Here is a 13,341-nt window from a genome sequence, read left to right as displayed (position 1 = left end):
TACTACAAAGCCCGCTCCGGTGCTGCCCCCACGACCCGCCGTTTCTACAAAGAGCTGGACGCGATACTTGGGGTTGACCCCACCTCCACTCCAAGTACCAACGTGGAAGCTTCAGAGCCTAGTTCAACAAGGCAGAAGGAGGAGGAGGAGCAAAGCGGGAGCGAGGGTGCTCAGGCAGAGGAAGGCACCTCAGAATCCCTAGGTGCGTGCAGCCAGGAGCTGTTCTCAAGCCAGGAGGAAAGTAGCCAGTTGCGACGACTGGTGCTCGGGGAAGGACAAACACGAGAGGAGGTTCCTGGTAAGTGGCTTTTATTTTCGGAAGGACGTTATTCGGTGTGGGCTCTTGGGGCGAGGAGGGTTAGGGCTCCATGCATGCCTAGATAGTGCATTGATGTGCTCTCTCACATCGCGGTAATCAGCCTCAGTGATCTCTTCAAAGGTCTCATCCAGAACTTGGGCAATGCGCTTGCGCAGGTTTCTCGGGAGAGCCCAGTGTGGTCCTTGTCCCAGTCAGGCTACCTTGTCCGCGCCACTGTGCCACGAGGGGTGGGGAGACCATTGCTGCACACCTCCAAGCTGCATATGGTCCAGGGAAGAAGCCGCATTGCAGTAGAAGACCCTCCCTTGCTTCCCAGGTCACCCTCAGCAGCGAGATATCTTCCAGGACGAACTCCTGTGGAAAATGTGGGGACAGTGTTCAGTATAGAGTCTCCCTGCAGCTGTTGGCTCTCCCCAAGGCACAGAAACCCAGAGGACAGTACAGCCGTGAAACAGTCAGTCACTCTTGACCCTGTGCTTACTCACCATTTTGGGGGTCCTGTGGGTTTATGTGCACTCGCTTTGGGACAAGCAAATTATGCTATTGTGTAGACTGTGCTTGCCCTTAAGTAGGGGGGAATCATTGCTCTGTCTGGTGTGAACATTGCTGCCTCTGTTAAGTGTTGCATTTTGCTTTTACAGATGCAACCTTGAGATCTCAGCCGTCCGTGTTATCACTGGCCGGAAGACTCCAAAGAATCAGAAAGAGGCCACATAGAAGCAAGGAAGACACGTTGCATGAAGTAATGCAGCATTCAAGTAATGAAAATCAAGAAGTGCAGGAGTGGCGGGAGAGTGAAAGGAGGAGCCGCTGCCAGAACGAAAAGTGCTGGCACAAAAGCACGGTGCTCCGGCAGAAAAGCACAGATTGGCTAATCAGCATAATGGTGTGCCAAGCAGACTCTATCCAGGCGCTTGTAGCCATGCAGGCGGAGCACTACCATGCCCACCCACCCTTGCAGCCCTCATCTCAAAACTCTTTCCCTTGTGCTCCCATTTCACCTCCAAGCCACTTTCCCCAACATCCGGGTTCTTACCGCCACCAGCTGCCTCCAACACCTGTAGCTTCGCCCCCCAGCCCTGCAAACTACGACCCTTACCCTCTGCACTCAACCCCCATCCCCATGCAGTATAGTCATCCTGAAGTGCAGCACTCATTGCACAGCACTCCAGACAGGACATATGCAAATCTGTGAGTGTACCGTTCCCCACCCTCCCCCACCCCCGTGCCCTTTCTGTTTCCCAAACAGTTGTGTTTCTTTTCAATACATGAATTTTCTTGTCAATAAATAGCTTTTTTGGCTTTGAAAACATTATTTATTATTGCATAAAGTAAAAGATACCTTAGCCCAGGAAAGCAACAGGCACTGCAAATCAGCGTAGCAAACACAGATTCCTACTAACATTGGAACCACTGCACTTCACTGCTGTGCAGGGCACAAAACATTACTGGTGGCTTTCAGCCTCAACTTGCTCCCTCAAGGCATCCCAAATCCTTGCACCCCACGTTGAGACCCTCTAATAGGCCTGCTCTCTGGCTGTTCAAATTCAGCCTCCAGGTACTGAAACTCCAACTTTCATGCCTGAGTGAATCGTTCACCCTTCTCTTCACGAATTTTATGGAGGGTACAGCATGCGGATATAATCACGGGGATGCTGTCATCGGCCAGGTCCAGCTTCGAATACAGAGAGCACCAGCGGCCCTTTAAACAGCCAAAAGCACACTGCACAGTCACGCTGCACCAGCTCTTGCTGCTGTCAAGGCTCCCTGTGTAGGTTTCATGAGCCACGGCATTGAAGGGTAAACAGGGTCTCCAAGGATCACAATGGGCATTTCGACTTCCCCAACGGTGATCTTCTGGTCTGGGAAAAAACTCCTGGCTTGCAGCTTCCTGAACAGGCCAGTGTTCCAAAAGATGCGTGTGTCATGCACCTTTCCAGGCCAACCTGTGTTAATGTCAATGAAACATCCATGGCGATCCACAAGTGCTTGGAGAACCATAGAGAAATACCTCTTCTGATTAACATACTCGGAGGCTAGGTGGGCTGGTATCAGAATTGGAATGTGTCCCATCTATCGTCCCTCCGCAGTTAGGGAAACCCATTTATGCAAAGCCAGGCTCAACGTCATGCACGTTACCCAGAGTCACAGTTCTTCTGAGAAAGATGCGATTAATGGCCCTGCAAACTTGCATCAACATGATTCCAACGGTCGACTTTCCAACTCCAAACTGGTTATCGACTGATCAGTAGCTGTCTGGAGTTGCCAACTTCCAGATTGCAATTGCCACCCGCTTCTCCTCCGGCAGGGCAGCTCTCAATCTCGTGTCCTTGCGCCGCAGGGTGGGGGCGAGCTCCTCACACAGTCTCATGAAAGTGTCTTTTCTTATCCGAAAGTTCTGCTGCCACTGCTCAGACTTGCCTGACGATCTGATCCCATCACTCAGTGCTTGTTTCCCGAGCCCAGAAGTGGCGTTCCACGGTGCTGAGCATGTCCGTGAATGCCACAAGCAAACTCGTGTCATAAGTGTTACTCGAGTTGATATCGTCAGACTCCTCACTGTCATTTTGGATCCTAAGGAATAACTCGATTGCGAGACTCTTAAGCATATTCCTCAGCAGTTCAGGCTCCATTCCTGCAGACCGAAATGGAAGACAGAGGGCGCAGTAAAAAAACGTTGAAAGATGGCGCCAAATGAGGACGGAAGCACAGGGAATGCTGGGATGTGAAGCGATGCATCAGGGGGCATTGGGACAGGACCCAGAATGCCCCGCAGCCCCCACCCCCTTCCTACAAGCCACAGCGCCAGAATGGGAAGAGGTGCTCTGTGGAATAGCTGCCCATAATGCACCGCTCCCAATGCCGCTGCAAGTTCCGCAAATGTGTCCACGCCAGTGCGCTGGCAGCTGTCAGTGTGGACACAGTGCCGTGCATTCCCTACTGCACTCTCCGAAGGCAGGTTTAACTCACAGTGCTCTATATCTGCAAGTGTAGCCATGCCCTAAGGTGCCCCAAGGACTCCTCGTTGTATTTGCTGATACAGACTAACACGGCTACCACTCTAAAAAAAGAGACAAACTCATGATCTTTGGGGCTCTGATTCCTGAGTGTTAAGGAGTTGCCTGGGGCCCTGGTCTGATTTCCCTGCAGGATTCAGATCTGAGCCACACTGGTGTTAGACCGGAGTCACTGCTGGCTTTGGCCGGGGGAGAGTGCGGATGGGCCACTGGGCTCAGCCTCTGCCTGCCTGTCCCTGGGGGCTGCCAGGGGAGTCCAGGGCAGCTCATTCTTCAGGTGTTGCCACCAGAGAGCTCCGATTGTTGCTAAGGGGGAGGGGTTTACACTGCAATGGGGGGCAGTCCCCCAAAGTGGACCCTCTGATTCTGCTCTTTTTCTAGCATTTGGCTCAGAGATGCCGTTACTGGGAGGGTCTGAAGAGCCTGGGGGGAATCGAGGAGTGACATGGACTGAAGCCCCTTCTGTAACCTCCCCTCTACCCCAACAGGCTGAGGAATCTCGTCCACGTTTCGCTCCAGATCAGCCCGTCTTCCAGGAGACAGGGAAGGGAAATGGCTGTGATGGAGCCAGCTCAGGTAGGAGATTTTCTGGGAGCTGCTGGGCGGGGGGAGGGAGAAGCAGGGAGGAGACAGGGTGTGAGAAACCTGCTGATTTTCTGAGTAGGACCATTGGCAGCAGTGGATGAGAGGGACATTCGCCCATTTCGAAAACAGGACACAACCCCCCTGCACAGAGCTGGAGCCTGAGCCCAGTAGCCAGAGGCTGCTGTGAAATACGCAGGGAAGCTGTTGGGATTCCTGTCCCTGTCCCCGGCTCAGAGCTCTGCTTCCCGTATTAGCCTGTGGCTGGCAGGCGTGTGGGAAATGAGAAGACCCTGCCCTGCTCCGTGTGCTGGGGGGACAAGGAGCTCTCACCTTTTCCCACCCCCTGAAGCTTCCTGGCTGCTCTGAACAGTAAGGGTCTGATTCTGTTACTCTGGCCTCCCAGAGCTTCACGTTTTTTTTCGTTTCCCTGTGAATAGCAGGATTGTGGCTGGGGCAGCAGGTGCTGAGTGAGGGACTCTTGTTGTTTCAGATGCCGGTGACCTTCGAGGAGGTGGCTGTGTATTTCACCCAGAGGCAGGGGGCTCTGCTGGACCCCACTCAGAGAGCCCTCTACAGGGACGTCATGCAGGAGAACTACGAGATGGTAACCTCACTGGGTAAGGGATTCCCGTCCTCTCGGTTATTAGAAACCGTGGGTCTGCGTGTCGGACTCTGGTCAGGTTCTTCCCTGGTCAGTTAGATCAGAGACGAACGGGTTCCCTAATGCACAGCTGCTGTGAGAGAGACTTGCTTCTACGTACCCTCTCCAATGTGATAAAGGTGTCAAAACCTAATGGACATGCTAGCAAATCCCCATCCCTCCAGTTTCAAAGGGACAGAATTCATTCATTGTCCTGTCTATATTGATTCCCAGTCAGACACAGAATCCCTTTTCACCTCCCTTCTTGGAAATAGCTCCAGCCATGGGGAGGGCCCTGGGCTCTGCAGGTTTAGAAATAGGCAGAGGTTTAATAGCAGAGCTGGGTGTGCGTCAGCAAGTCCCCCAGAGAGCACAGATCCTGGGAACCCCTAGTGAGGGTGTAAAAATTCCCATCTCCTCCCCAGACACCTGCCTCCCCCAAGCCGGCTCAGCGACCATGTTCCTGTCCTCTTAGGTTCCATATTCCCACCAGCACAGCGCGGGGACAGGTTCCGTTCACACAGCGCCCTTTGTAACAGACACTCCCCCAATGCTCCATGCGCCCTGTACGAAGAGTTCAGTCACAGAGACCCCCTTGGGACTGTAACCTGATGTGCTGAAATGACCACTGAGCCTGTTTTCCCTGCCAGCTTGGGCCCCCAGTACCCTCTCTTGTGAACCAGACCCTCTAACCTGCTGCAGCTGAGATTCAGGGTCCGGGCCATGCCCCCAAGCTGCACATCTTAACTGAAAACAGCACAGCAATATCCCTATCTCCAGCACTCAGATACCCAGCCCCAATAGGATCTAAACCCCAGATAAATCCGTCTTACTCTGTGTACACATTATACAGGGTAACTTCCTAAGTGTTCGCCCATTTTATCACTGAAAGAGAGAGATGCACGAACTGTTTACCTCCCCAGTAACAATTACTTACACTGGGTTTATTAATAAACAAAAGTGATTTGATTAATTATAAAATGTAGGATTTAAGTGGTTTTAAGTAATAACAGACAGAACAAAGAAAGTCACTAAGCAAAATAAAACAAACACGCAAGGCTAAGATTAATACACCAAAAAACTGATTACAAATAATAGTTACTCACCCTCACAAATGTTTCAATAAGCTTCTTTCACAGACTAGACTTATTTCTAATCTGGGCCCAATCATTTCCCCTGTCCAGTATCCTCACCACAACTGGCAGCCATCTTATCTAGATTTGGCAAAAGGCGGGAGTCCTTTGTTCCAGCTTGATCCTCTCCCAGTTGCTTATGGAAAAGTCCAGCATTTAAAATGGATTCCAGTATCAGGTGACCTGGTCCCATGCCTCTGTAAGACCCCAGTCTCCATTTTTCATGGGCTGATCCTCACCTACACAGGAAGACTTACAGATAAACAAAACCATTCTCAGCCCATTGTTCTGGATAAATGGAGCAATCATGTTCCTAAAGTATCATTAATGACCCTCACTTAGCATAATCACAATAGGAACTTAGATTTGTACTTCATATTCCTAACTGTAAATATAAGAATGATACATACATACAAATAGGAAAATCATATTCAGTAGATTACAACTGTCAGGGTTCCCTCCCCACTCTGAACTCTAAGGTACAGATGTGGGGACCTGCATGAAAGACCCCCTAAGCATATTTCTACCAGTTTAGGTTAAAAACTCCCCAAGGCACAAATTCTCCCTTGTACCTTGGATTAGGTAATGCTGCCACCACCAAGTGATTAGACAAAACTCAGGGAAAGGACCACTTGGAGTTCCTACTCCGCCCTAATATCCCCCCCAAGCCCTACACCCCCTTTCCTGAGGAGGCTTGAGAATAAACAAGATGAGCACAGACCAACCTTGGGTTTTTTAGGACACTAAAAAAAATAAATCAGATTCTTAAAAAAACCAGAACTTTTTTAGAAAGAAAAAAAGTAAAAGAAGCACCTCTGCAAAATTAGAATGCAAGATAATCTCACAGGGCAGTCAGATTCAAAACCCAGAGGATTTCCCTCTGGGCAAAACTTTAAAGTTACAAAAAGAAAACCAGGACTACACCTCCCTCTCAGCACAGAGAGAATGACAAGCCAAAATAAAAGTAAGCTAACGCATTCCCTTGCAAGTCTAATGGAGTTGGATTGCTTCCTTTCTTGATCTGTCTCCGGCAAGCATCCAGAACAGACAAAGTCCCTCACTTCTCCCTCCACCCCAAGATTTGAAAGTATCTTGTCTCCTTATTGGTCCTTTTGGTCAGGTGCCAGCTAGGTTACCTGAGCTTCTTAACCCTTTACAGGTAAAAGGATTTTGTGCCTCTGGCCAGGAGGGATGTTATAGTACTATATAGAGGAAGGTTGTTACCCTTCCCTTAATATTTATGACAACAACTTTTCCAATTATACCTTACATGGGAGCTTTTGCATAAAGCGTGTTCCAGGTATGTCATATTCAGACCCTGATCTGGTCTGATTTCACCCCTCTACAGGATTTCCCATTCCCAAGCCTGAGCTGATCGCCCAGCTGGAACAAGGGGAAGAGCCGTGGGTGCCCGATCTCCAGGCCTGCGAAGAAAGAGAGAGCCTAAGAGACACCCACCCAGGTGAGGACTGACACAGAAACCATCTGGGGAATGAAGGGAAAAGTTGAGAATCCTGAAAATATGGTGTGAGTGACGCCCTCAGTTCTTCCTCCTTTCACCCAGGGCAGGGCTGTAGTCAGCAGATATCGCTCCCGACTTTTCACCCACCCCGTTAGCCGCAGGAGTTTCCTTTCCAGGTTTCCTTCCCTGTGAGTGTTTGGGTGAGAAGTGGAGGCAGAATCCAATTGCTCAGTCTTTGTGTTGGGTTTTCCCTTGGTGCCATTCCTCTTTCTCCCCAGCACAATGACTCCTGTCTCGATTGTCTCTCTCCCAGCAGGTGATAAGAGAGTGAGTGAGAATGAAGAGGAGAATCATGATGCAGATGTTCCTGGTAAAGTGGAACCACAGGAGACCTTTATGGGAAGAGCTGAAGGGAATTTTTCCCAGTGCTGGGAACAGGGAGAAGCTTGTGGAAATTGGCACAGGTCAGAGAGGCTGCTGGGAAACCACCCAGAGAAGAAAGCGGATGAATATATTAACTGTGGGAGAGGAGACAAGGATCCCAGAGAGCAGCAGACAAATCCAAAGCAAGAGACACCCTGGCACTGCCTGCAGTGTGGGAAAAGATTCACTCTGAGCTCACAGCTTGTAACACATCAGACAATCCGTACTGGAGAGAAACCCCTTCAATGCTTGGATCGTGGAGAAAGCTTCAGTAACTGCTTAAACCTTAATCATCACGGGAGACGCCACACAGAAGAGAACCCCGCTCAATGCCTCGAGTGCAGGAAATGTTTCATTTGGAAGTCAGAAATAATTACACATCATATAAGCCACACAGGAGATAAGTGCATGGACTGTGGGGAAAGTTTCATACAGAGTTCAGACCTTGATAAACATCAGAGAATCCACACAGGAGACAGACCTCACAAGTGTGTGGACTGTGGGAAAAGTTTCAGACGGAGGTCAGCCCTTTTTAAACACCAGGCATTGCACACAGGAGAGAGACCCCATAAGTGCTTAGACTGTGGAAAAAGTTTCATATGGGGGTCAGACCTTGTTAAACATCAGGCATTCCACACAGGAGTGAGATCCCATAAGTGTTTAGTCTGTGGGAAAAGTTTCATACGGAGGTCAGACCTTGTTAAACATCAGAGAATCCACACAGGAGAGAGACCTCACAAATGCGTGGACTGTGGGAAAAGTTTCATACAGAGATCAGACCTTGATAAACATCAGAGAATCCACACAGGAGAGAGACCTCACAAGTGTGTGGACTGTGGAAAAAGTTTTATACAGAAGTCAGCCCTTGTTAAACATCAGAGAATTCACACAGGAGAGAGACCCCATAAGTGCTTAGACTGTGGGAAAACGTTCAGAATCACATCGGCCCTTGTTTTACATCAGAAAATCCACACTGGAGAAAGCCCCCATAAGTGCTTAGACTGTGGAAAAATTTTCATATGGCGATCAGACCTTGTTAAACATCAGCGAATCCACACAGAAGAGAGACCTCACAAATGTGTGGACTGTGGAAAAAGTTTCAAACAAAGGTCAGACCTTGCTAAACATCAGAGAATCCACACAGGAGAGAGACCTCACAAGTGTGTGGACTGTGGAAAAAGTTTCATACAGAAGTCAGCCCTTGTTAAACATCAGAAAGTCCACACGAGAGGGAGACCCTATAAGTGTTTGGACTGTGGGGAAAGTTTCAGAATCCCATCATCCCTTGTTTTACATCGGAGAATCCACACAGGAGAAAGCCCCCATAAGTGCTTAGACTGTGGGAAAAATTTTGTACGGCGGTCAGACCTCATTAAACATCAGGCAATCCACACAGGAGAGAGACCCTACAAATGCGCAGATTGTGGGAAAAATTTTGTACGGACGTCAGACCTAATTAAACATCAGGCAATCCACAGAGGAGAGAGACCCCATAAGTGTTTGGAATGTGGAAAATGTTTCACACACAAATCACATCTTATAGCACATCAGAGGATCCACACAGGAGAGAGGCCCCATAAGTGCTTGGACTGTGGGAAAACTTACACGCAGAGATCACACCTCACTAAACATGGGAGAATCCACACTGGAGAGAGACCCTATAAGTGCTTGGACTGTGGGAAAAGTTACACACAGAAATCACACCTCACTAAACATGCGACAATCCACACAGGATCTAAACTTCTGTGACCCATGTCCAGAAAGGGCTAAGAAACTTGCTGGCTAATTGACCCAGATTCAACCTTTAGACACATCTTAGAAATGTGTGTAAATGGCAATTAGCGCCATTCCATATTAGATAAGCTAGAGCTTTTAAATGCAAACTTTTATGGTTAAAGAACTGGAAGAAGCTAGTAATTGTCATAGTCCAGGGGTAGGCAACCTATGGCACAGGTGCCGAAGGCGGCACGCAAGCTGATTTTCAGTGGCACTCACACTGCCCAGGTCCTGGCCACCAGTCCGGGGGGCTCTGCATTTTAATTTAATTTTAAATGAAGCTTCTTAAACATTTTAAAAACCTTATTTACTTTACATACAACAATAGTTTAGTTATATATTATAGACTTATAGTAAGAGATCTTCTAAAAATGTTAAAATGTATTACTGGAACCCGAAACCTTAAATTAGAGTGAATAAATGAAGACTTGGCACACCACTTCTGAAAGGTTGCTGACCCCTGTCATAGGCTATGTTTACTTATATCTTGTTAGAAGTTAACAGTGTAACCAAAGGGTTCCTGTCTAGGGTTGTATTCTCTTAAATCTGAGATGGAAAGGAAATATAACATGTAGATAGGGTGACCAGATGAGAGGGAGAAAATATCGGGACACATTTCGGGGAGGGGAGGAGTTGTCCGCTAGTGGAGCAGGAAAAAAAAGGCGAGTCCTGCCGGCGGAGCGAAACATCAAATTGCGTCCCAACCAAAGATCGGTCGGGAGCGGGACAAACACCTAAATATCGGGACGGTCCTGATTTTATTGGGACATCTGGTCACCCTACATGTAGATAAAACTTGGGTATAATGATGTCATTGTCTACATGGCTCTGTAACGTTTGTAGTAAACTGTCTATTCACTGCTTTATGGATATTTACCTTATTTTAATCCATGTAATTCATTACTAGTGATGTAATGTAGGAAATAGAAGGTTACTTGAAAAGCCTATTGTTCACCTGATGAATGATTCTGAAACAGACTCTTTGCAATTCTAATGCACCACGTCTACAGTGAAACTGACCTAAGGACTCAATTCATCTCTACATGATCTTTTAATCCATGCGCACTCTCTTTTCTTGTTGTGGGAAATCTTAGTTTAGTTAATAAGAACTGGCTGTAAGCGTGTATTTTGGTCAGAACCTAAGAAATCATTACTTTGCTGGGTGATGTGTCTGATCCTTTGGGATTGGTAGCACGTTTCATATGATGGGAAGATGATGTTCAGCAATCCCCATCACGTTTAACTGGGCTGTCTGGGAGTGAGCCCAAGGCTGGGTTGCTGTAAGGGAGCTGTGCTTTGGCCTCTGTGTAGCCAGTAAGGTATTGTGGAAGCTGTTTCTTGTTGGCTTGGTGAATCTAAATATTGAAATAGCCACTAGTTTTGAGGATTGTTGGCCCATTCTTTTCAGTTTGCCCTAACTGAGCGATCTCTGTGTGTCCCGGGACCCTGGTCACAACTTCATAAACGCCTTGCCTGTGGGTAAAGTTTCCTTCAGCTACCGCACCTCATTAAACATCAGAGAATCCACAAAGGTGTGAGAGACCCTAGGGATAGGGGAGCTGGGTGCTGGGGCTATTGAGTGTTTGGGGATCATGGGATAAGAGGCTAGGGAGAGCACAGAGGTAGAGAGGTGCTGCCTCTCCTCACTCTCTTCATCTGCCCCTTCTCCCTGCCCCCTCTGCATTTAGACAACGCCACTGAGAGGGGCTGGTTCAGAGCTGGCAGCCTGTATATCTACTTGTGGGATTCCGGGGCGGGGGGGTTAAGTGACGACAGACACAGTTAAGGGACCTGATGAAAGAAATTTGAGACCCACTGGTCTATGCTATTATGGTTACCACTGTTACAAAATTATGATAAATCTTGTACAAAGTACAAGCCCTGTGAGATGTCCTATGAAAAGTGATGGTCTCCTGCATATTATTGTCCTGTTAAATCGTGTGCATCAACATTGTGTATGGAGTTATGAGAATTTGCGATGGGTTTGTTACTGGAACCATGCTGGAAATGTGGAAAACGCCCACAGAGGAGCTCCCCAGAGACAGCAGCACCTGCACACCAGCTAGGTGCTAAGTGGCCAGTAATTGCTCAGCCGGCCCTTCAGCAGCTGTGGAGCCGGGAACAAGAGAGTTACAATTCACCGGAATGACGGCTGGACGCTCACTTAGGCCACAGACTGATTGTCGCCTGCCCCCCGGCTGGGGGTGAACCTCAAAGAGGAGAATGGTACAAAGGAACAAGGGAGAATTGCCTCCATTTTCACCTCTCCTCTCCCAAGGCAACAAGATGGCTTGAAAGTCAACAGGGGCCTTGGACTGGGGAGAACAGACCAAGGCTGGAAGGAAATCCAGCCTGGGTCCTAAGAACTGTGAACTGCCTGCAACAGCGGGTGGGGTGAGAGAAGCTTCCTTCAAATCTTCCTTGGCTTGGTAAAGTCTGGGATTTAAAATGTGCGTTTACCTTTTATTTTTGTTGTAACCAATTCAGAACTTTTACGCCTTTCTCACTTGTGATCCCTTAAAACCTACCTGGCTCTAGTTAATAAACTTGTTTTTATCCCAACCGGTGCGTTTTTATTGAAGTGTTCGGGGGATTTCACTTGAGATAACCAGGCTGTCCCCTAATCACCATCCTTTGCTGGGATGAGGCACTAATGAGCTTGTACACCACAGTTGATACCAGGCAGCTCTGTGTTCTTGGGGAACCAAGGCGCAGTATCCAGCCTGTCTGACTCATGAAAGACACCCCCCAACCTCCCCCCCACCATCAGCCTCTGCTTGAATCAAAACCGATCAGAGAAAAGACTTGCAGAGAGCAGTGAAGGGCGGGGGAAGACACACCTAGACCCCTCCTGACAAAGGTGACAAGATTAAGGCAACTCCCCATGCCTCATCTACATGAAAGATGGGGCAGGGAGGCACCTCCATCACCATACAGACTGGAGAACAGATTCCAACCCAAGAACTGCACTGAACTCTGGGACCAGAAAAGCAGGGAAGCACTGCATCATGGGGGATCTGTGCTCCATGTGTTAATAAAGCTATGCCTGCACACACCCTGCTCAGCAGTTATCAGACCAATTCTAGTAATAAATCCTTGACTGATATCCAAAATACTGAAGCAGCCTAGTTGCATTGTGAGCTCCCTGGAAGAAAACACCACCCATAGCCAAGAGTGATCAACTCCTATTGTCTAGCCTAAAGAAAACCCTGGAGTCATCAGTTTACCCATAAACAAATCTAGTGTTCTCCCTTGAACCCTTGTCTTTTCCCTAAAAGAACCCTTCCTCGCACTCCGGTAAGTGTTCTGATGCCTGGATCCAAACTCTGCATCAGTTCTACTGGGATTTCATCTTCTCCTGACTGTGCTGGAGACTCTGCCTGTCTCCTGCCCACAGGACCCTCCCTGAGCTACCACCATCACCTGGGAACCCCAACCAGTTCAAGCTTCGTGGAAATGGTAAGATCCTCTCTCTTGGTTTTCTTTTCTATCTGAGGCAGGTCTAGTTTTCTGTATAGAACTTTTGCAACCTTTAATAATGTAACTGTTACGTTGGTTTAGCTCCTTGTGTAGTTATCATCATTATTCAATAAATACCATTTATGGTTCAGGTGGTTGCTTCTCTCTCTCTTGCTGAACTTTACTCTTTTGTGTTTTTAGCTTCCCCCATTCACTCTACAGCAACGCTTCTCTTACCTAAGCTAAAGCTCCCTGCAGTGCCCAGAATACTGTGGGGTTTGCTCATCAGGTAGGTTACTGCCAGTACAATTGTGACGTGAAAGTGGGGATAGGGACGTGCTGAACCTGTGACGTATGAGGGTGGCGGCTTGAAAGTGCTGCTCGACCCAGACGACTGAGTCCAGGGGCATAGGAGGGTGGCAGCCTGGAAGTGCAGGTTCGACCCAGCCTGCTCAGGCTTACTCTATTCCGGTGCGGTCCCTTGGCACATAAGGGTGACAGCCTCAATGTGCTGCTTAACCCAACCC

The 13,341-nt window shown here is 48.4% G+C and overlaps 1 protein-coding gene across 1 annotated transcript; it reads left to right on the top strand.

The window, feature by feature from the left end:
- Positions 1-7,888: 7,888 nt before the first annotated feature.
- LOC123345739 (zinc finger protein 271-like) lies at positions 7,889-9,623 on the top strand. Its single transcript, XM_044982778.1, has one exon. It carries the CDS (start codon positions 7,988-7,990, stop codon positions 9,326-9,328), a length of 1,341 nt encoding a protein of 446 aa, XP_044838713.1. The 5' UTR covers positions 7,889-7,987; the 3' UTR covers positions 9,329-9,623.
- The last annotated feature ends 3,718 nt before the right edge of the window (positions 9,624-13,341 follow it).

This window comes from Mauremys mutica, chromosome 12, assembly GCF_020497125.1.
Source record: "Mauremys mutica isolate MM-2020 ecotype Southern chromosome 12, ASM2049712v1, whole genome shotgun sequence".
Lineage (NCBI taxonomy): Eukaryota > Metazoa > Chordata > Testudines > Geoemydidae > Mauremys > Mauremys mutica.
This window is presented reverse-complemented; position numbering and strand designations above follow the sequence as displayed.

What these genes read in the sequence shown, in the direction of transcription:
- LOC123345739 (XM_044982778.1), top strand. Translation starts at nt 7,988, where the DNA reads ATGGACTGTGGGGAAAGTTTCATACAGAGTTCAGACCTTGATAAACAT.